This window comes from Bubalus bubalis, chromosome 9, assembly GCF_019923935.1.
Source record: "Bubalus bubalis isolate 160015118507 breed Murrah chromosome 9, NDDB_SH_1, whole genome shotgun sequence".
Classification (NCBI taxonomy): domain Eukaryota; kingdom Metazoa; phylum Chordata; class Mammalia; order Artiodactyla; family Bovidae; genus Bubalus; species Bubalus bubalis.
Window position 1 is genome coordinate 48,559,398 of NC_059165.1, and position 24,452 is coordinate 48,583,849.

General features: G+C 43.4%; 1 protein-coding gene across 7 annotated transcripts in view; it reads right to left on the reverse strand.

The window, feature by feature from the left end:
* Positions 1 to 21,333, reverse strand: part of LOC102406175 (proton-coupled amino acid transporter 1) — a 47,642-nt gene extending 26,309 nt beyond the window's left edge. For 3 of the 7 annotated variants that reach the window (XM_025292381.3, XM_006041198.4, XR_006553290.1), the window contains exons 1-6: positions 21,169 to 21,324; positions 9,216 to 9,363; positions 4,289 to 4,379; positions 3,133 to 3,221; positions 2,336 to 2,431; positions 91 to 175 (exon numbers count right to left, since the gene is read on the reverse strand). In XM_025292381.3, coding sequence (XP_025148166.2) covers positions 91 to 175; positions 2,336 to 2,431; positions 3,133 to 3,221; positions 4,289 to 4,379; positions 9,216 to 9,358 — 504 coding nt within the window. In that variant the 5' untranslated portion in view covers positions 9,359 to 9,363; positions 21,169 to 21,324. Of the gene's footprint in view, positions 1 to 90; positions 176 to 2,335; positions 2,432 to 3,132; positions 3,231 to 3,822; positions 3,873 to 4,288; positions 4,380 to 9,215; positions 9,364 to 12,520; positions 12,601 to 21,168 lie in introns of those variants that run through there. The other 4 variants (XM_025292382.3, XM_025292385.3, XR_003111334.3 and 1 more) reach the window with 4 other exon arrangements.
* Positions 21,334 to 24,452: the final 3,119 nt, after the last annotated feature.

Below are 24,452 nucleotides of genomic sequence, written 5' to 3' on the forward strand. Positions count from 1 at the left end.
CTCAATTCTCATGCTGAACAAAATTGGCTTGGGAGGGATCCTAAACAGAAAGCCCACTTATCTCTTGCCATTCTTTTCACTAGGGCCTACCTGTTTAAAGTTGTCAGCCAGAAAGACAAAATAGATACAGCAGAATCCCAGCTGCGTGACGATTAGGAAGAAGTCCACCATGCGCCTGTGGGTGGGGAAGGAAGGAAGATAAAAGATCAAACAATAGAAAGCAAGACAGCCAGAGAGATGGGAGTTCGAACAGTGCTTCTTCCCAAGTCATCACAGACCCTTCCCATCAGGTTACAAGGATGAGGGTGCCCTGATAAGAGGAGAAACTGTGTCACTGGTCTAGAGCCCTGGAAGAAGGTAAGGAAGGCGCTATCTGTGTGGTTCCCAAGAACACCTTCCTGGCTGCATGCCAAGAATGCTACACATAGTCAGGCAGGCCTGAGACAGTCCTGAGACTGGACTGGCAGGAGTGCAGCACACACATAAGGACCACCACCCATCCCTTGACTGCCCCTTCCCTATGGCCCGCCTGTCCCATTTCATCATGTTTATCCTAAAGCTACAGGGAGCCCTTAGCGTAAGAGCCCCAGAAGCGGACCCCTTCACCATCTCCTTCTACAACTTGGATCAAAAAACCAACTCTCATGTAAGGACATGGAAAGAGATGTATCAAACAGCTAGTGACAACCTAATGGGTCATCAAAGGGAAAATGCTTAAATTATAGGCCATTTTAGATGAAACAAAAGAATATGTTAAATCTACGTGTGCCAAAACAGAAATGTCTAAAGTCCTTTAAGGGAAAAAAAATCCCACCAAGTTTCCAGTCAGAATGCATAGTATGGTATTTACTGTAAAAAATGTGTGGAATCTGTACATGTTTTTACATACTCAGAAAATTCCAGGAGAATATTCATGCAACGGCAACTATACTTTTACTCTTCATTTTATGTTTTTCTATCTTGTTAAAAAAAGTTGTTGTTGCTGCTGGGTTTTTTTTCTCACCATGAGCACACATTAATTTTATTAAAGGAAGGAAGGAAAGGAGGGAGCGAAGTAGGGAGGAAGGGAGGAAAGAAAAAGAGGGGGAGGAATTGGGAGAGAGAGAAAGAGAGAAGGAGGAGAGAGAAAAAAACAGAGATGCAGAAAAAGAAGAGGAGAGAGGAGAAGAAAGACTCAGCCAACAACCAACCAACCAACAGAGGTCTCTTGGCAACATGGCTTCTCCAGGCACAGAAAATGATTTTCCTGAAAGAATTACAGAAACCTGCATCACAGGAGGAAGCTTACTATGTGTGAAGGTAAAAGTCTCCCTATGATCACAAAAAGGAGTTTTTCTGGAGAACATTAATATGATTCAATTTAAAAAAAGGTGGGGGGGGGGACTTCCTTGGTGGTCCAGTGGCTAAGAATCTGCTGTGCAATGCAGCGGACTCTGGTTCAATTACTGGTCAGAGAACTAAAATCCCACATGTCCTAGGGCAACTAAACCCATGCACTGCAATGAAGATCCTGTTGTTGGAACTAAGACCCAATGCAGCCAAATAAACAAACATTAAAAAAAAAAAAAAGGAGTTTTCTATGTCAAAATGTACCATTGCCTCAAATGGTAAACAAACAATAGAATACTTCTCTCCAGGTGTCTGAAAAATTACCAGAAGGCGAAATTTCCAAATACCTCTCACGTCAGCTCCTGAAACATCTCTTTCCCTGAAAAACCCTTTTTCTCTAATTCCCCTCACCTCCCCCTTGAAGCCCTGCTTCTCCTGCTCAGTGCCCGGCCCTGAAAGCACCTATCAAGTGCGCTTCTCACTGGCACAGTGGACAAGAGCATCTTTAGGGCTCCTCCCCCTTGGGGCCCCTACGGTGCATTGCTAGTTCCTGATACTCTCTCTACTGGTATACCCTATTCCTGACCTCTTGTTCTCAACAGATCTCCCACACATCTTTCTCCTTCTCCTGGAGAGCCAGGACCATGTAATATGGGGAAACCATCCTCCCTATACCTGGAATTGCTTTGTACCACTTACAAGAATGTTTTCAAATGTCTGTTGACCAAAAGAGGGGATAAAATACCATCACTGGTCACAGGTTGTCAAAGCTGGAAGAGCCCTTAGCTACCTTTCAGGCCAGTGCCTTCCTGTCTTACCAATGAGGAAACTGAGGCCCAGGGAGAGGAGTGGTCACACAGCTCAAGGTTACACACATGACCACTGGCAAAGCTGAGCCCAAGCAATGTTCTTCCCACTAGCTACATGGTCTGCCACCCATCATCACCCTATCTGAAGACCCCCACACTGGGCAGCCACAGCCACAAAGAAGAAGGACACCCATTACCTTCCCCAGTGTGCATGGTTCCGGAGCCAGGAGATGGGGCTGGCTTCCAGGCCGTACATCACCGTATCCCCATAGTCCACAAAAGGCTTGTTCAGTCTGGAAGGAAGCAGGGAGGGGAAGGGCACAGTGTGGGTCAGACAATGACAATGACAGGACCAACAGGGCTCATGGAGACCTGGGGGCGTTCCCCATCTGCCACCCCAGACACAGCACCAAGTCCTCAGTCTGATGCTTTCAAGGAGCATAAGTCTGAAGTCGATGGGACAGTTACTTTCCTTATAATTAAGCAATCATCTGGTAAAATCTTTTCAATGGGGTGCATATTACAAAGCACATAAAACTAGAACATGGTCTCTGCACACTGGTTATAAGTTAGTGTGACAGATGACGCATGTGTGTGCTCAGTCACTCAGTCATGTCCGACCCTTTGGGACCCCATGGACTGGAGCCCGCCAGGCTCCTCTGCCCACGGTATTTTCCAGGCAAGAACACTGGAGTGGGTTGCCATGCCCTCCTTCAGGGGATCTTCCCGACCCAGGGATCGAACCCACGTCTTCTGTGCCTACTCCAGTGGCAGGCAGATTCTCTACCACTGAGCCATCCAGGAAGCCCATGTGACAGATGACAACAAGCTACAAAAGGGCACAGAAACTGCCAGAGAAAGGCCATTAACGAGCGGCCACCTTCAGCTAGCACAGAGAGTCGAGAGTGATGTGTGTTGAGCGCTCACTTCCGGCGCTGGTCACGGAACCTGGAAGGACAGCCTGTCACTCAAGAGGTGCATGGAACACCCTTACCTGTAGCAGAAGTGGTGAGCACACTTCACCAGGATACGCATGCAGTGCACAGCCACGAGGCCAATCACCAACAGGCTGAGGGGACCCATCTGTGCACAGGCGGTGCGGGCCAGGGAGGGAGACAGGCAAGCAGAGTTAGAACTGGGATTCGCACATGATCAAAACGTGACTAGGGTACCTTCCAGTGACAGAACTTCCGGCAGGGCATTCGAGAAACAAACATGCTCACAGAGACTAGTTGAGCAGGAAGGGCACCCTCTGAACCTCGGCAGGCCTTCTAGACAATTAATCTCCCTGAGGAGAACAACACAGATTAGGCTGTTTCGAGACTGCTGCCTACTCAGCAGAACAGAAGGCTCCTGGGACTGTCTGGGAAGAAGAGACAGGCTAAGGGCTGGTGGGAGGGGGCGAGTTCTGTCTAGAGTAATGGCACAGGCCAGTCTTTAGCAGAGGACAAGTCCAGCCTCTGGGCTACCTCTAACTTTATTTATTTATTTATTTTTACTTTTCCCATATAACGTTTTTAAGTTGATATGTCGTTATTTTCATTTTTATTCAGTTAAGAATTTTTTTTTTTCTGGCCTCAAGCCATGTGGGGTCTTAGCTCCCAGTCAGGGTTTGAACCAGTTGCCCCCCTGCAGTGTTGTAGTGGAAGCACAGAGTCTTAACCAACGGACTGCCAGGAAATCCCCTATCTCCAACTTTAAAAGAAAGCAGAATGGCTCTGGACAGGCAGTCCATCAGGGGGAGAATCAAGAAAGGAAAAAAATTAGATTTTCAGAGTTGTCCATCTAAGGGCAGGGCGTGGAAAGACTATGGAAAATGGACAGAATTCTGTTATTCTTTAGTTACTATTATTGATGGAAATGGCCAGGACCTCCTCCTTACCTCAAGTAGCCTCCATGAGGGCAGGAATCTTTGTTTGTTTCACTCACTAATAATGGTCTTAAGAATCTAGAACAGTGCCCAGCACACAGCGGATCCTCAAAACATACCTTTAGAAGAATAAACCTGAACCCTGCTTTTTCTCAACTGCATTTGAAAAAGAAAAGCTTCCCATTTCAAAATGTTTTATATGAAGTAAATTAAACACACACAGACACACCATCTCCTAAAATCTGTCACAATACTTCCTTGCACCAATGCAGACCCTTACCAAGATGCCTGCGTTTTTCACCGCCAGAGGCAGCCCCAGGAGTCCTGTGCCAATGTTGCTTTTTAGCAGGTGGATCAGGGTCTGGAACCATCTGAAGTGGGAATAAGGCAGACAAGGGCAGGTTAACAATAATAAGAGGTAACATTTATCAAGTACTTACCGTTGAGCTAAGTGCCTTCATGAATCATCTCATTCAATTTCCAGCATGGCAGGCATATTCTTTACCACTGAGCCACCAGGGAAGCCCAGAATAACATGATGAGATAGGTATTAACCTCATTTTACACAGGATGAAGCAACTTGTTCAAGATCACACACCTTAGTGTGAACCTGGATTCAAACCCAGGATGTCTAGCCCCCGAGCCCATTCTCCTAGTCACTGGGCTATAATGTCCATTCCCCAAGGCATCTCTGAGTTCACCTTGCTTAGAGATTAGACCAGAGGGACAGTATGGTGTCGCTCCTGGTATATTGGTTTTCACCCTGGAACTTTCCACTATAAAGACTCAGATCCAGAATTGCAACAGAGGATTCCAAGCATAACTGTGAAGGACAGACACACTGCTGTGAGTAAAGAACAGGGGAAATAACAAAATAGAAACCCCAAATCCCTATCAAAAAGTTTTATGTAACGTGAACAGAGTAAAAGTCATATGGTTCCACAGTCCCTGGTGTACTGTGTATTAAAAAAAAAAAAAAGTCAAATGCCATAGTCCTAAGATTGGAGAAGCCCTCTTCAGACAGTCACCTAATTTATCCTTCTGCCTTGAGAATAGTGTTTTCCCCTGTCTGTTATAGACTGTCCCTCTCAAGCTGCATTTGGAAAGCCACTCATGTGTAATTATTTTTTCACTCAACAAACACCATCTGTAATGCATAAAACACATTGCATTGTGTTAATGCAATGGTGGAAACTGCATGGATCGGATGTGAACTTTAGTCTCTAGAAACTAATAAAGTCTGCAGGAAAATAAGGCAGACACATGAAATAGATCAAATATGATACCACTTCGCCCCAGACTTCCTCAAGATTTGGTCCCTGGCACTGTCTGGAAATTCTTCTCCACATATAACCTAAATACCTCCTAAACGATGCTTCCACACATGTCTTCCAAACTGCAATTTAGTAGAAACTGAAAGCAAATCATGTGTTATCTTGTGGTGGTGGTTTGTCACTCAGTCGTGTCTGACCCTTGCGACCCCATGGACTGTAGCCCACCAGGGAGCCCTGGCCATGGGATTTCCTAGGCAAGAACACTGGAGTGGGTTCCAAGGGATCGTCCCAACCCAGGGATCAAACCAGGGTCTCCTGCATTACAGGCGAATTCTTTTCCATTGAGCCACCAGGGAAGCCCATTAACTTGTAAGAACCATAATAAATAAGATCTGTCTACACTCTCTGGAAAGGAATTTTACTCTCAGTAACCTTTCTCCCTCTACCTCCAGGAAGAAAATCTCTTGACCTTCATACTGTCCCCAAGTTTCTCATGCAAGATCAAGAAAACTGCTTCAAGTTTGAACAAGAAGAGGAAAGTGCTCTCCTGGATGCAACTAAGAGACGGCAAGGGTCCAGGGGTGACTCCTCCATTATCAAGGGCTAGTGACTAGGAGATTTGGGGCAGAATGATGGACCAGTCAAATTTCTATCTTGGCAAATGTTTAATCCACTAAAAGGCAAAGGTAAGCACCTCACCAAAACTACCTGCCTACCAGAGGCCTCCCCAAAACACCTCTGGGCTGGGTTTCATAGGAGATCAGATCCCTCCAGCCCTGATTCTGCCATTAATTCATCATGAAAATTCCCTTCCCTCCTCTGGGCCTATCATCTCATATGAGAGGACTGGACCAGAGCAGCATACTTCAACTCTGAAACAGTAGGGCTCTAAGCAATTGACCAAAATTATTCTTTGTTAAAATCATCAATGTATTTATTTTTGGTGGTGCTGGGTCTTCATTGATGCGCTTGGGCTTTCTCTAATTGCAGAGAGTGGGGGCTACACTTCATTGTGGTGCCCAGGCTTTTCATCACGGTGGCTTCTCTCATTGTGGAACACAGGCTCTATGCATGCGGGCTTCAGTAGTTGTGGCACATGGGCTTAGATGTCCCGAGGCATGTGGAATCCTCCTGGACCGGAGAATCAAACCCATATATCGTGCACTGTCAGGCGGATTCCTATCCACTGTACCTAAAGGACTTCCAAAATTAAGCTTTTCACCAGTGGCCACGAGCTGGGATTACCCAAAACCATATGAGTTATCACAGTATCAATTCCATGGACTACAGAATCTTAACTATGGGGGTAAGAGGGAAAAATAAGCCTAGCAAATCATAGTTCTTATACTTTTTTGGCCTTAGGACCCTTTTATGTACTTATAAATTATTGAGGATCCCACATAGTTTTTGCTTACATAGATTATATCTGCTGATATATATATGTATATATATAATATATATATTTTATAAATTAAACCAAGAAACTTAAAAATATATATTAATTTAAAATAACAATAAACTTACTACATGTTAATAAAAATAACCAATTTTTAACAAAAAGTAACTCTATTTTCCAAAAAAAAAAATGTGAGAAGTGCACTATCTTACTTTTTTTTGCAAATCTCTTTAATGTCTTGTTTGATAGCTGGATTATCTTCTGCATTCAACCTCTTGTGATACATTGCTTTGATTTGGAAGTCCCTGAAGAAAATCTGCCCTCACACAGATATGTAGTTAGAATGTATCTGAATAGCCTGTTGAGGCAACTGTGATATTTTTTATTTGATACTACATCAAAACTCGACACACATAGTTTCTTAGGAGTTAGTTGTAATGTGGAATCTGACCTTTTCATACTCTACTATGTGAAAATACACTGGCAATCTTGCTCCTTGAATAGATTTTTACCCACACACAATTTCCCAACATCACACTTTGGCCATATGGGAGATACTGGTTCCCTGAGCTACATGGATCTTTCAAATGCTGGCACATTTCATTATATGACATTTAAAAAAATCACATTCATTAGTATCATCCCTAATCTCATTAGACAAGTCTTTAGGTAAAGGGAAGCTATCAAGGTCAAAGTGCAGGATATGAGTTTATTTTTTCTGATTTTGCTCAAAAGCTCAAATTTCATTGTCGGCAACATATAGTACTTTTTTTTTTTGTTTTTTTTTTTTGGCTGTTCTGGATCTTCACTGTGGCTCGAGAGCTTTCTCTAGTTGCAGCATGCTGGTTTGGTTGCACCTGCGGCATGTGAGATCCTAGTTCCCCAGCCAGGAAGTGAACTCTGTCCCCTGCACTGAAAGGCAACTTTTAAACCACGGGACCACCAGGGAAGTCCCTTAATAGTTTTTCCTGAGGTGACAGTCTCAATTACTTTCATTTTCAAGAAAATATCTGCCAAGTACTCAGATCTGAATGACTTACAGTTTCCTAATTGTTCAGAAGAAGAACAACTGAGTTATTCAGACAACTCAGTAGAACCAGCTAGAGGTGGAGAGGGGCTTATAATGTGGGCAGACCGTCTCCTCTAGTTTGGAGTTCACTAGAGAAAATGCCATGTACCAGGAAAGACTGCAGCCATGGGGGCTTTACCAGTAATGAGCTCCAAGAGAAGCTCCCATGGTCTCCTTGGGCAGTCACAGGGGACAGTGTGAGTCAAGGACATAATGGATCCCTCAGTGAGTCACACCCAACCCCCAAGGGAACACACAGAGGATGATGGTAAAGCTTGAGGAATAAACAGAAGGGCCGCAGGAGATGGGGTGCTGTGGCCCAGAGAAAACGTTAGAGCTCTGCTGATTTCAAAACTGAACCAGACAACTCAGTGGAGTAGAAAACCCTCTTCTGAATCTTCTCATTTGAAGAGTGAATCAGCATAGCTTCACACGGGGGTTCTCAATCTTATATTTGGAAAAGCTGAGGCCCACAGAGGGCCAAACTAACCCAGATGAGACTTGGGATTCAGTTTCCAGAGATAAGGCGTAAGCCCTCCTAAGGGCATACAAAGCAAATCACCTCTTCTTTTTCTTTTAAAAGATTTTATTTATTTATTTTGATGCGGATCATTTTTTTTAAGTCTTTATTGAATTTATTACAATATTGATTCTGTTTTATGTTTTGGTTTTTTGGCAGCGAGGCACGAGGGACCTTAGTTCCCTGACCAGGGATAGAACGCACATCTCCTGCATTGGAAGGCGAAGTCCTAACTGCTGGAGTACCAGGGAAGTTCCCTCTTCTTTACCAACGCCTTGAATCTTTTAGGACCTCCCTGCTAGCTCAGCTGGTAAAGAATCCGCCTGCAATGCAGGAGACCCCACTTCAAATCCTAGGTCGGGAAGATCCCAGACTTCCCACTCCAGTATTCTTGGGCTTCCCTGGTGGCTCAGACAGTAAAGAATCCGCCTGCAATGCGAGAGACCTGGGTTCAGTTCCTGGGTTGAGAGGCTCTCCTGGCGGAGGGCATAGTGCAGGAGAAGTTATTCTTCCCTCTTCCTATTTATTCTGTCAAATGCCCTGGCTGTTTGGTGATGCGGACAGAAGTCTGGGGGAGACTTTGCAAAGGACTGTCCGTTTTGGACTTGGAGTTATTGAAGCTTCTAGCACAGATGACCCAAGGTTCTAAATTAAGAAAATGTTCTCTCTAGAAGTTTTTCTTATGTTCAGGCTGTTACTTAGCACCAGCCTTCTGTGACCAACGCAGGTGAAATGAACAAAGAGTAAGAAACAGAGTAGAGAGTAACTGACAAAGAGCTCAGATCTCAGCACCATCACTCACTTCATCTCTTTAAGTGTTACTCTCATCTGTAAAGTAGGGAACTGATAAAATCGGGGGGCAAAAATAACTCACAGGGAGAGTACATAACTAATACAGAACATGGGAATATGATTCCCACCCCTAGGGCAGGCAGAACAGCTACTTACGTTGTGCTGTTGCTTTCCCCAAACCGCATGTAGGACCCCGAGGAAGGGAAGTTGTTGAGGCCCTCGGACGGGCTGTCCTCCGGGCTCGCGTCGGTGGAGCTGTAGTCACGGTAGTCCTCATCCCGAAGTCTCTGCGTGGACATGGTAACTGGGGGGACAGGGGGGCACTCAGACCTCCAGTGGCTCGTGCCTTTAGCTCCGAGCCTGGGGTCGGCTCTAGGGCAGAAGCAGCCATTGTCACGGAGCTCAGTGACAGCTGCATATGGATTAAGTACAGTGAGAATGCCTGATACTGACAGAAATGAAAAAGGTACAAAGTGCACATGGGCGGGCTGAGCTCACTTGACTTCTGCCTCCCAACCGATGGCGCCACATTCACAAATTTCTAAATTTGCCAGCACGCCAGGACAGAACAAAGGCGAGGCTCTGCTTGGGAGGGGTGGGAGGAGACGCAGACAGGCACCCCTTGGAAGTCTTTCCTATGCCTTAGTTTGGGATTAACAACCCCTTCCACTGAGCTAATTTCTTGGACCCCAAACCCAATAGTGACATTTTATCTACATCCATCTTCCCCAAAAGCAAGCTCTTAAAGGACTGCTGCTGCTAAGTCGCTTCAGTTGTGTCCAACTCTGTGCGACCCCATAGACGGCAGCCCACCAGGCTCCTGCATCCATGGGATTCTCCAGGCAAGAGTACTGGAGTGGGTTGCCATTTCCTTCTCCAATACATGAAAGTGAAAAGTCAAAGTGAAGTCGCTCAGTCGTGTCCAACTCTTAGCGACCCCATGGACTGCAGCCCACCAGGCTCCTGCGTCCATGGGATTTTCCAGGCAAGAGTACTGGAGTGGAACAGGAACCTAAATATTCCTAAGCTGTATTCTATTTTTCCTATGCATTCAGTACAGTAAGAACCTTCTGTAGTCCAGAAATCCCATCCAGATCATCTGATTCTATTCAAACTCTCCACTAGGTCCCAAAGTTACAAAAGATGTTCCCTTTCTCTCTGCCAGGACCTCTGGTATGTTCTATACTCTTTGGTGTATACTCCCTCCCTCATCCTAGGACTCTTCTCTTGCAACCAGCATGAATATTATGAAACAGAGCTAAAAGCAGCTCAGAGGAAGACTAGGAGCATGACAGGTACCCACCACTGGCCCTTGTTGCAACATCTCCCTTCCACCCATCTTCCTTTTTAACAGATCTGCCAATTTTTTAAAGACATTGGAAGAAGAAAACCTTCCTATTACATGCAGAGGAAGGACAGAGAAGATGGTATCCCCTGGGTGGACTTTGCTTTAGTAATTAAGCAGCAGAAAAGAGAACAACAAGGACTTCGCTAAGATACACTACAAGTATACATTCCAAGAGCTGTGTAAGCTCCCAGAATGAGGGTCTGTTGCTAAAAGAGCCATTGGAGGTCACTCCAAACTGCTCATTTTACAGATAAAGAATCAACCCCACCCCAAAAATATGAAGGGACCTGCTCTGCTATATCCAGGTAGCAGCCAAGCAGTAAACATACATCCTGACACTGCCTGAATCTGGAAACATCACTGAATACTCTGCCAGTTGCAGTGATGGAATATCATAATGAAAGAGAGTCAACTTCCTCTAGGAATCTGCAATCGAGTAAGGAAAAAAAGGTTAATGAACATTAAAAATTACAAATAAAAATCCTCTGACACTTGGCAGACTGGTACAACCACCTGCCTACAAAGTGCTTTTCCCTATCCTGAATCTCATATGCTGCCTCAGATGCCCGGGGGGAGACAGGACCTCCGAGGGCCATCACAACGTGCTGTCCCACCAGACACATAACATTAGCGGCCAGAGACTAGACAGCTCTGTGTCAAGTGCTCTCAAAAGTCCAGCCCCTGGGGATTCTTCGGACCCCACCTGGCACGAGTGATCCAGGGTGATCTCATTTTCTCCCACCAACCACATAACCTCATGAAGAAAGTGCTTGGCAGAAAGCCAGCAAAGGACTTGGAAGTACCAGAGAGGATCCTGCCTCACTTCACCACCAGAGCTGACCTTGCTAAGCATCTAAGAGAGCATCATTTACTCACATGGTGGAAGAATTCAAGGAGTCATCTAAGCTCTTGGGGCAACTAAACTCGTAAGAAGGCTGGGGTGGGGGGAAATCTATAAAGTATCTTAATGTGAACACTTGAAAGCTGCTACTAAGGTAAAATCGACTAAGTGAGTTTCTATGCAGGACATCCCTGATGGTCCAGCGGCTAAGACCCCATGCTCTTGTTGCAAGAAGCCCAGGTTCAATCCCTGATCAAGGAACCAGATCCCACATGCCTCAACTAAAGATCCTGAGTGCTACAACTAAGATCCAGCATGCCAAATAAGTAAATAAATAATTTTTTTTTAAAAAAGGTTAGTATCTATGCATGTCAGAAGTGTGAAAAGTGAAAGTGTTAGTTGCTCAGTTGTGTCTGACTTTTGCGATCCCATGGACTGCAGCCTGTTCAGGCTCCTCTGTCCAAGGGATTTCCCAGGCAAGAATACTGGAGTGGGTAGCCACTCCCTTCTTCAGGGGATTTTCCCGATCCAGGGATCAAACCTGGGTCTCCTGCATTTCAGGCAGATTCTTTACCATCTGAGTCACTAGGAAAGCATGTCAGAAGACCTGGGTGCTATAGCTGCCTCTTATGACTAGTTTGCTCAGTGGCCTGAAGCAATTCTTATTTGCCTCAGGTCTTAGTTCCAAATGCTAAATATTTGGGTGTGGGGGGTATGGTATACTAACCTATCTCTCAGCACCTCTTCCAGGAATCAACGTAATTCTTTATGCAAACACAATGGCTACTTTTGAGTCTCTTCCCACATACCCAAAGCTCTGAGGAACAGAAGCCTTCCAGGTGAACCCAGCATATTACCAAGGGAGAGGGACAGAAAACAGGCATTGACGAGCTCCCCAATCCCTCCCCATCAACCAAGAAACCACTCTTGGTACAGACACTCAATTTACTTCAAACACTGTTAAGAAGCCTCCTCATGTCACTGTAAAACTGAAGTAACCCACAGCAGATTATCACTAAGAAAAGTGCTCAGAAAGAAGCTGAAATCTATAGATCAAAAGTCCAGTGAACAACTGCAGGATGTGGAAGATGTGGCTTGGCAACTGTGCATGTTGAAAAAGGAGAATAATGCTACTTACTGGTTTTAGTTGATGATAAGCTCAACAGAAATCAATGATAACACAGTAGATGCCAATTCTGCTAATGCAATTCTTGGTTTCACTACAAGAAAGAACCCCAGGGAGATGACAGACTGTTCTTTTTTTTGCCATACCTTGTACTCTGTTCCAGGTAGCACACTATAAAGGGGATGATGATCAACTGCTGTATAGCCAGGGGTCAGCACCAAGGTCACTAGGGGGAAAGAAAGCAGCTAAATGAAGAACGGCTGGAAGTCCTGAGAAGGTTCAACCTGGAGAACTGGAAACTCAGGAGGTACAAAAATTGTCTTTCAAAGCTGTTCTAGGGATCAGATTCATCCTTTGGAGCCTCAAAGATTTCTCAGAAATGGGATCATTAGATGGAAAGTAAAGGGAGGCAGGTCTTTGGCATAAGGAAGCCAACTCTCAAAGAAGTTATCCACAGGACTTCCCTGGTGGTTCAGTGACTAAGACTCAACCTTCCAATTCTGGGGGTCCGGGTTTGATCCCTGGTTGGGTAACTAGGTCCCAGATGCCACAACTAAAGATCCCGTGTGCCGCAACTAAGACCTGGAGCAGCCAAATATATAAATAAATAAAGATATTTAAAAATATATGTGTGTGTGTGTGTGTGTGTATTAAAGGCAGTATCCAGGAACTTCCCTGAGTCCTTGGTTCAGGGGTTAAGATTCCATGCTTCCACTACAGGGGTACCGGCTTCAATCCCTGGTTGGGGAACTAAGATCCTGCAAGCTGCATGACGGCCAAAAAGGAAAAAAAAAAAAAAAACAAAACAAAACAGCAGTTGTCCAAATGGATCACTGGATCATTCTAGGAGATAGTGTGTCTTATTCCTGGAAAGTTCCAAGCAGAAGCCCTTCTCAGAACTGCTAGGCAGGAAATGAAGCCTTTAGAGGGTGGGTGTGATCACTCTCTGGAGGTTACTTCCTTCTAGGGCTCTTCTGGCAACCAAGGCCTCCATGTCCTTTCTCTAGCTATCCCCACTTAGTGCTAGTCTCCTTGGCCACCCTGCCCTGAGCTCTCTGTGATGAAATCTGGTTTCCACCATCTACTGCTATAATTGCTAATTCCTACCCTGTGGGAGTTTTAATAGACCCTGTTAACTGTCCAAATGAGGGATGTAATATTTAAGAGTTCAAAACAAGCTTGTTCTTCAGGTTCTTAAGGACAATGAACTAAGTTTATATAACATGTGTGGTCCATCAACACAAAGTAAAAAATCTCTATAAAATATTCAGATTCAAGAGAGTACTAAGTAAGAAAAGTCTGCATGTTGGGTGAGAAATATATATATTCAAGTGTACATTTGAACCAAAATTGAAACATCAAGTCTTTAAATAACCTTGATAAATGCTCTTCTTTTTCCTTATATAAAAATTATTTTTAACTAATCAATAATTGCTATTTTAAGGTCTTTTCTCACTTATTTCATATCTACTCTTCCTTAAATCAATGCAGTATACACATAAATGATGTTTAGTTGTAACATAATGGTCTATCGTTATATTAATAAAATAATTTGCTTCACTAGCTCCCAGTTAAATTTTGAGCTTCTGCTTCTTTTAATGACTATCTTATAGCTAAAAAATTCCCAAACATAATTTTTAATTTTCAAGTCATATCCTTGGAGTAGAGTTAGGTGAATAGGTTTTTTAAATGGTTTTACTACACAAATGACTGAACTAACCTAAAGTGTCACTAGCAATATATGGACATGCCTATCTCTTACAACCCTGCCAATGTTGGATTTTTTTTTTTTTTTGGCCACGCAACATGGCTTGTGGGATCTTAGCTCCCCAACCAGGGACTGAACTTGGGCCCTCACAGTGAAAGTGCTGAGTCTTAACCACTGGACAACCAGGGAATACATGGATAGTATCGTTTTTATTTCTGATGAATGAGTGGCTCCTTGTATTTATTTTATTTTACATTCCTTTAATTTCCAAAAAAAGACAACTGATAATCAAGACTTTAAGAACATCTTTTCTCCACCTATCAGACTCATAGTTTTGAAAATACTTAACTCATTTTTGAACTCACTTTTGAAAATCTAAAATGTTCTTAAGATAGCTATTTAAGAGTTTAGTGATGGGACTTTACTGGTGGTCCAGTGGTTAGGACTCCTTGAATTTCCAATGTAAGCAGTGCCAGTTCAATACCTAGTTAGGGGGCTAAGGTTCCATATGCTGCACAGCAGACTGGCCTAATTTAATTTACTGATTAAATTCTATTCCAAATTTCAGTATAATAAACAGGATGACTTCCAACAAGGAGAATCCATTTATATGAATTTGTAGGTCTCTTTTGGGGCACACAGGAAAGTCAAGGAGGGGAAAAGAGAAGAGGGCAGGAAAGGCACTGCAAGCGTCAGTTCGCTTCATTACCAAAAGCTAAGCAATGCTCCTAGGGTGACTTGTAAAGACAGAAAAATATTATCCACTAGAAACTTTTAAAACTAATAAGTTCAGCAGAGTTGCAGGATATAAGATCCATACACAAAAATCAGTTGTATTCCTATACACTTTCAGTGAACGTGAAAACAAACTTGAGAAAACAGGTCCATTTACAACAGCAACAGAAAGAATCAAATATTTAGGAAGAAATTTAGCCAAGTAGGTGTAAACTTGTACATGAAAACTATAAAATACCATCGAGAGAAATCAGAGAAAACCTAGGTAAATGAGAAAACATCCCAATATTCATGAACTAGAAGATTTAACACTATTAAATGGCAATATTCCCTAAACTGATGTACAGATTCAGTTGAATCCCTATCAAAATTCCAGCTCCCTTTTTGAAAAAACTGACAAGCCAATTCTAAAATCTATATGGAAATTCAAAAGGTCCAAAACAGCCAAAACAAATCTGGAAAAAAGAAAAAAGCTGGAGGACTTCCCAATTGCATAACTTAATACAAAGCTACAGTAAGTAACCTCAAGACAGTACAGTATTGGCATAAGGACAGATGTACAGATCAACTGAACAGAAGTGAGAGTCCAGAAATAAACTCTATACCTAGGTCAAGTGATTTCTGACAAGGGTGCCAAAACAATTCAATGGAGGAAAAAATAGTCTTTTCAACAATTAACGCTGGGACAACTAGAAATACACGTGCAAAAAAAAGAAGCTGGAACTCTACCTATACAAAACTTAACTCCAAATAGGACTTCCCTGGCAGTCCACTGGTTAAGACTCTGTGCTTCCAATGCAGGGGTCACTGGTTCAATCCCTAGTTGGAGAACTAAGATTTCATATGCCACTCAGTGTGGCCACAAAAAAAAAAAAAAAAAAAAAATTGAAAATAGATCAAAAATCTACAAGTAAAGGTTAAAACTATAAAAACTCTTAGAAGAAAACATAAGCATAAACCATTGTAACCATGAATTAAGCAGTTTCTCACATATGACAGCAAGAAACACAAGAAAAAATAAATTAGACCTAATCAAACTTTAAAATGTTTATGCCTCAAAGGATACCACCAAGAAAGTGAAAAACAACCCACAGAATAGGAAAAATTTTCTATTAATTATATTTCTGATGAGGTACTTGTGCCCAGAACATACAAAGAACTATTATAATTCAATAATAAAATGAAACCCAATTTAAAAATGGGCCAAGGACCTGAAGAGCTGTTTCACAGAAGATGTGAAAAAAGCCAATAAACATATGAAAAGATACTCAATATCTTTAGCCATCAGGTAAATCAGAAACAAATATCACATGTGAGGTATCACTTCACATACACCAGGATGGCTAGACTCAAAGACAAGTAACAGCAAGTATTGGCAAAGATGCAGAGAAATTGTAGAGAATCGTGTCTTACATTGCTGATGAGAAGGTAAAACGGTGCAGTCACTTTGGAAAACAGTCTGGCAGTTCCTCGAAAGGTTAAACATAGTTACCATGAAGAGTAGTGATAGTGTTAGTCACTCAGTCCTGTCAGATTCTGTGTGACCCCATGGACTGTACTGTAGCCTGCCAGGCTCCTCCGTCCATGGGATTCTCCAGGCAAGAATACTGCAGTGGGTTGCCATTTTCTTCTCCAGGGGATCTTCCTGCATCAGGGATTGAACCCGGGTGTCTTGCATTGCAGGCAGATTCTTTACTGTCTGAGCCACCAGGGAAGCCCATAGTTACCATATGACCCAGTAATTTTGGCTCTTAGGGATAATGCTGCTATGAACATCTTTGGGTATATTTTTCTACAGGCATACATTTTCATTTTGGTATGTACCTAAAGGCATACATTTTCATTTTGGTATGTACCTATGAGTGGTGGACAGGACCCAACAATTCCACTCCTAGGTACATACCAAAATGAAAATGTATGTCCATAGAAAAATGTACACACAAATATTCATAGCAGCATTATTCCTATTAGCCAAAAAATGAGGGAAAAAAAACCTGATGAGTGGATAAATGAAATGTGATATATCCATACAATGGAATATTACTTAGCAAAAAACAAAAAAAGAAAAATATGAAATACTGATAGACGTTAAAACATGGATGAACCTTAAAGACATTATTCTAAGGGGAAGAAGTCATTCACAGAGGAACATTTGGGAGCTTGGAGGGATTAAGGGGTGACGGCTAAAGGGTTGAGTTTCTTTGGGGGTGATGAAATGTTCTGAAAATGACTGTGTTGCACAACTTTGTGAATTCAATAGAAAAGCGGTTGAACTGTATGCTTTAAATGGTTGAATAGTATGCTATGTGAATTTAATCTCAATAAAACTGCTAAAACAAACAAACCGATCTCTGGGCCCAATCTGATTCAGCCTCAGCATTTAACAGGCTTCTTATTATGATAGGTACACCCCAGGCCTCATCTCCTACCAAAGTTTATGGATTGGTGATATACGCAGATTAAAAGTACTACTATTATTATAAAACAATTACATTTTCTAGAACCCAGAGAAGCAGTGACTTCTCTAGATATACGCTCTCTTTTCCATTGCTGGAATTCCAAAAATACGAACAAAGTCATAGACTGTGTTCCTATATGCGGTCTACAAGGAGGGAAGTAAAAATGTCTGACATCCACATGATTTGTTTTCGAGGACATGGGATAGTACTCCATCTGATCTACCACAGAATCTCTTCCCCTGACTTGAGACTCCTGCCTGAGAGAGTGTGGTGCATGGGCAGCCACGAAACAGCTGCTGACCTCAGCAGGCTCTGCACAGGAGCAGCTGAATGAGCAAACTGACTTTTTACTCACCATCATATAAATCTCTAAACATTAGCACCAGGCATGACTGACAGGTGACCAAGCTCCAGCTTCCCAGTTATAGATGAGAACACCAAAGCCTCAGCTGGTTAACAGTTTGGGATCAGAACCCAGCATACCAGATTCCTAGCCCAGTGTTCTTTCTAACACACCACCTACTCTTCCTAAAATCTCCCTGGGAACAGAACTCAGGCAGGATTAAGTCTACAGGGGGAAACCCACATAACAAAATGTACATGAGTTCAGAGCCTAGTTATGTGACCCTAATTTCCCTTTGTCTTACTTTCCTCATCTGAAAAATGTTATTAATAACACTTACATCACAATATTGTTAAGAATGTAGAAGTAAAAGATGTTAAATATGCTGCTTGGTGCATAATGGACCCTTATTAATGGTAGCAACTATGTTATTACTAGAGAGAAGGAAGTTCAAAGCAGGGAGTCACTAAACAAAGTGCCACAGGACTTCCTCCATCCTATCACTCTGGAGAGCTGAGGCAGGTCCCCATCTCAGAAACAATGATCTATCTGCCGAGAGCATCCCAGTAACCCATGGAGACAGAATGCTGAACTTCACGGAAAAGGGAAGCACAGAGGAATCCTTCCTACTGGATAGAATCATTGAGAACTGGCCCTGGGTGTCAAGGATTCCAAGAGAAATGTCTGGGAGAAAAGAGCAGAGATAGCACCAAATATAGCATCAGGAGCTTACTCTTTTTAGTATATGCAGAATGTCCAATCCAACGGACCCCACACACTCATTAAATAGAAGCTAGCTTTGTGTGCTCAGACCCAGTTAGGCCTGGCCAAAGGAAGAAGGTAAAGGATTCCTCCAAGATCTGAGTTAAGACTCAATGTGAACTTCCTCTTTGGGAAAAAGAGAAATGCTAGCCTAGGACTTAGTGAGTAGTCACATACTTCTGGAAGAAATTAGGAGGACTAGTCAGCAAAAGCAGAAACCAAAGTCCACTCACTCAGCCGAGTTCTAGGATCTCACTCCCAGTCAGGGTGGAAAGAAGGAATATATCATTAACAGTAATGTCTCCTCAGCATCTGATCCTGGAAGAGGTATCAAGAACTTAAAGAACTGAGACACTTGGTGGGGAAGGGAGGAGGGAAAGGAAAAAAAAAAAAAAAAAAGAAAAAGCAGAAGCATTTAACATGAGCACTGTTATCTAAGCAAAGAGAAAAATAAAGCATGCACAAAAGTGGACCCGCTGCTCCACTATCTCTAACTCACATCCCACCTGCTAACAAGTCCAGTCCTAGAATTTCACATAACCTCAGAGTTAGAAGAAAACTTAAAATTTTATCTAGTCTGATCCTCTACCTACCACATTCCCAAAAGTAATTTCCCAATGACAATGACCTCTAGTGATAGGGACTGCCATACGCTGTGTTGCAACATGCTAGAGCACCACTTCTTTTAAAGTTCTTATTCTCACCCAACGGGGAAGGAAATGGTAACCCACTCCAGTATTCTTGCTTGGAGAATCCCGTGACAGAGGAGCCTGGTGGGCTGCTGTCCAAGGGGGTCGCACAGAGTCAGACACGACTGAAGCGACTTAGCATGCGTGCATGTATTGGAGAAGGAAATGGCAACCCACTCCAGTGTTCTTGCCTGGAGAATCCCAGGGACAGAGAAGCCCAGTTGGCTGCCGTCTATGGGGTTGCACAGGGTTGGACACAACTGAAGCAACTTAGCAGCAGCAGCAGCAGCATTCTCACCCAAAAACCACTTCCATTATGGTATTTCCATCACCTGGTCCCAGTTGTCATCTTTGGAACACTACAAAAGAAATGGAATCCGCCTCTTTATACTGCCTTTAAAATAGACAAAGTTCTGAGCACTTCAAGCTGCCACAGGGATGAATCCAAATGAACAGATACATGCTTCAAAGGGAAAACAAGGACTCAAGAGCAGACAATTATAAATGTCACAATCAGAAAACAAAGAGAGAGGGACTTAATATCATCATCAGAGCAGGCTCTGTTGCATAAGGCCTCCACCCCAGTCTCAAACTCAGAGCAAATGATCCAGCCTTTGGTGTCCTCTTGACTTCAGGAACACCTTTTAAAAAACCACATTCTAAATATACAATCATGCTAATTACTGTAAAATAGGCTCTCAACAAGAATCAAAGAGGCCCTTGATCATACTTAAAATAATAAAAGTCAAAATCATTTCCAGCTGTCAGCATTTAGCTTAGATATAATATAAACAGTAAGAAAAAAGGAGGTGGATTTCATGGCAACCTATAAACAAGTAGGGAAACTGCTTCCTGGACAACTGTATTAAGAAACAAATGGAGGGGGGAGGTAGGATCTCTCTGGTTAGAAAACAGAGTGAGATACAGAGAATGTCAGGGCAGAAGGAGACCTTAGGGATTCCATCCTATCACTGTACAGACTGGGAATCCAAACCCAAGCAAGGATGGGAGTCATCCCGGGTTGCAAATCAAGTGTCAGAACTAGAACAAAATCTCCTAATTCCCCAATCTCGGTTCTTTCCATTACACCAAGCTATCTTCTTTCAGCAAGCCTCAAATAACTGCAAAACATTCATCGGAACAACCAGCATTCCTCAAATCTGACAAGCTACATTAAAAACAAAGCAAAGGTCTTGACATTCTGCAAGTTAATGCTAGCGTTGTCCACAACCTCAGCTGGGAGCCCCCTACCCTCCCAAGAGCATCATACTCTGCTTCTTATTTCATATTTTGGGATGACTTACACAAAATTGCAGGATGCTTAAAAACAAAACCTACAGAATGATGAGTTTGCAGAAAAATCGAGGAACAGTGAATGAGGGAACCACACCCAGAGCCAAGCCGATCTAGCGGCAACTGAGAATGAAAAGCTGAAAGGGGGAGAAGAACGAACGAAGGAAAAGGGTGTTATGGTTTTTTGTTGTTTTTTTTTTTTTTTCCACCTGTCAAATTTTCCGCAGGAGGCAGTCTGGTGAAAAGCAAAAAGCCGCTGGAGTTCAGGGAGACTTGGATTCTAGTCGCAGGGCTGCGACTAACTCACTGGATGACCTTAGGCAACCCCTACTTTTTCTCGGACCTCGATTTCCTCAACAGCTCTAGAAAGTGATTGCAAAAGATAATTTCCCAGAGTCCTGGTAGTTCCGGCATTCTATGACCCAAAGACCGGCTATCAGCGATCCCCCAGCAGGGCTCCCGCAACTGCCGGGTCACCTCCCCGCGATGTCTGGACCACTGTAGGAAGCGCAGCAGAAGCCCTAGCTAGTCGTTTCGGTGATCCTTCCCATCTCGGGACCTGTTCCCACACCTGTCAAAAAGGATGGGGAGGTCAAAGGAGACAGCGCGAAGAACACCTCTCATCCGGGAGAGGTGCCCACAACTCACCGCAGCTGCCACCGGGGAGCCGAGGAGACCAGGACTCGCAGCCCAGGCCGGTCGGTGCCAGACCCGGAGCATCTGCTGAACCCGGAGGAAGGCGACTTGGATTCAGCAAAAGGCGACCACCCGCAGCCAGCCCCAGCCCATCAGCGCGCGGACTTACCCCTCGAGTTCCGACTCCAGCTCTGGCTCCCACTTCGGTGCAGCAGCCCACCAGTCCACCAGTTCCTGCCTCAGCTCGAAGCCCTAGCCATCCCCACCCTCTGCTGCCCAAGCAGCCGCTTCCGGGCCCGTCACGTGACCCAGGCGCTCAAACCCTAGGCCCGGGTCACGTGCTCCCGCGCGCGGCTACGCCTCCTCTCTATTGGGCTCGGCTTCGCAGCACCACCTGGCTACGGGGAGCTGAAACTGCGGGAACGACGGTACTCGGAGTTGGGACTGAGCCGGGCGTCGAACATCTGGGCACCAGCCGAGAACCAAGCGTCTCAGAGCACGGTCACCTGAGGTGTGGGCTTGTGGAAGGTGGCTCAGTTTTCCACCCGCTGAACTTTCTTTAAGACGTTTCAATGATCATATGTTGCTTTTATGAATGAGAAATAATACATCTTTTCAAAACTTTAGTCATATTTTTAAACTTTTACCAAACATATGTGGTGGCGACCAGAAGCAGGACTCTGTAAGGCCAAATCTATCTTTTTAATATATTTAAAAAATTTAAGTAACATTTTTGAATGACAACTTTTCAGTATGTTTGAGGTGTATGTCTTATCTACACTTCTCTTTTACTTTAAAAAATATCTTTAAAAATTTAAAGATTTTTAAATTTTTAATTTAAACTTAAAAAGTTAAAGATTTAACTTTAAAAAGATTAGTTACTCAGAGAAACAAACCCACAAATTATTGATACAGCTACAAAATGGATAAATCTTAATTATACTGAAAGAAGTCAGAAAAAAAAACATTGTGTTTATGTAATCTAGAAACTTTAAAATAATCTACACTGACAGAAGACACATCAGTGGTTGCCTGGGAATGGTTGTTGAGGTCAGGAGAGAAGAAAGTGATTATAAAGGGACATAAAGAAACTTTCCAGATGACATATACGTCCATTATCTTGACTGTGGTAATAGTGTCACTGGTGAAGTTATACACTTTAAATTTGTGCAGTTTATTGTATGTAAATTATACCACAATAAAGCTGTTAAAATATTCAGTAAAAATTATAAGTAGAGTGGCAGGGCCTGAGGAGGGGACTTATGGCAGGGAAGCAGCTTCACAGACACCATGGCAGAGGCGGGAGCCCCCAAATTCCTGTGGCAGCACCGTGAGAGGCTGGGAAGCACTGCGTGCCCCTCTCTCGGTGGCTGCACTTCCTGGGCCTGGACAATAAAGCCAAGGAGCCAGAGGAGAGGAAAGGCGGGGACCAGAGCCTGGCGGGCAGCTGGCCATACAGACAGCCAAAGGGCCCCACGGCGGCCAGCAGCCCTCCGCTCCTGGCTGCCTCCAACCTCGACTGCAGGCTTCCCCAGACCCCTTTCCCATGGATTCCAGCAAGGCCTTTGCCCTGACCCTGGCAGCACGTTGACCAACACCTGGTGGCCAGTAAAGGTTTATAGGCTCAACAACGACAAGCAGTGGGATGACCAGGGTGCTGGGCATGTTGTCCAGTTGTGTGGAGTAGCTGAGGGCATGTCTGTGCTAGTCTGGGCCACTGGAAGAGGGAATGGCAAACCCCTTCAGTATTCTTGCCTCAAGAGCCCCATGAACACAAGGAAAAGGCAAAAAGTTAGGACCCCGGGAGATGAACTCCGCAGGTTGGTAGGTGCCCAATATGCTGCTGGAGAAGAGTGGAGAAACAATGGAGAAACTCCAGAAACAATAAAGAGACACAGCCAAAGTGAAAAAAACACCCAGTTGTGGATGTGACTGGTGATGGAAGTAAAGTCTGATGCTATAAAGAACAATATTGCATAGGAACCTGGAATATTAAGTCCATGAATCAAGGTAAATTAGAAGTGGTCAAACAGGAGATGGCAAGAGTGAACATTGACATTTTAGGAATCAGTGAACTAAAATGGATGGGAATGGACAAATTTAATTCAGATGACCATTATATCTACTACTGTGCACAAAAATTCCCTAAAAGAAATGGAATAACCCTCATAGTCAACAAAAGAGTCCAAAGTGCAGTAGTTGGGTGCAGTCTCAAAAAGGACAGAATGATCTTGGCTCCTTTCCAAGGCAAACCATTTAGCATCACAGTAATCCAACCACTGATGTAGAAGAAACTGAAGTTGAATGATTCTTTGAAGACCTACAGGACCTTCTAGAACTAACACCAAAAAAGATGTCCTTTTCATCATAAAGAGAAAGTGTTAGTCGCTTAGCAGTGTTCAACTCTTTGCGACTCTATGGACTGTAGCCCACCAGGCTCCCCTGTCCAAGGGATTTTTCCAGGCAAGAATACTGGAGTGGGTTGCTGTTTCCTTCTCCACAGAATCTTCTCAACCCAGGGATTGAACCTGGGTCTCCTGCATTGCAGGCAGATTCTTTACCATCTGAGCTACCAGGGAAGCCCCATTATAGAGGACTGGAATGCAAAAGTAGGAAGTCAAGAGATACCTCGAGTACCAGGCAAGTTTGGCCTTCAAATACAAAATGAAGCATGGCAAAGGCTAACAGAGTTTTGCCTAGAGAATGGTCTGGTCATAGCAAACACCTCTTCCAACCACACGAGAGGACTCTACACATGGACATCACCAGATGGTCAATACTGGAATCAGATTGATTATACTCTTTGCAGTCGAAGATGGAGAAGCTCTACACAGTCAGCAAAAACAAGTAATACAGTAACATGTTCTTATTAAAAGTGTTTGACAATATATGACTCTGTAAACAGTGAAAATTCCTCTTCTCCCAAATTCGCTATCTTCTCCAAAGATTTACAGTTACCATCATGTTACTGTTGTTTTCTAAACACTATGCTATGTATTTATAGAAATATCTATATATAGGCATGTACAGATCGTGGTGTTAAAATTTAGAATCATGAATACTAGTACTTACTGTTTTGCTTACGAGTTTTACTCTTCACTGTTTGCATTGTTTAAATTATTTCATAAATGTATACTACTTTACATACGTATGTTCAAAATATCTGTGTTCTATAACCTATTTATATGTTTTAAAAAATCTACTCTGGTTGGTTCATTTCACCAGGGGGAAAAAAAAAGAATGTAGATTCATGTCCAGTCAAAATAAGAGGATGAATGAGTTCATCCCATCCCTGGTAGAACTCCCCAGTTCATTGACTGCTCAGTGCCAGGAGCTATGCTTGAAGTGCTGCTGAGCCGAAATCCAGAGTGCCTCTTTTAGGTCACCTCCGGGCCTCAAATTTCACTTATTCTATGGCTCCTCCTAATATTTTACCCCAAAAGACAGAACTTA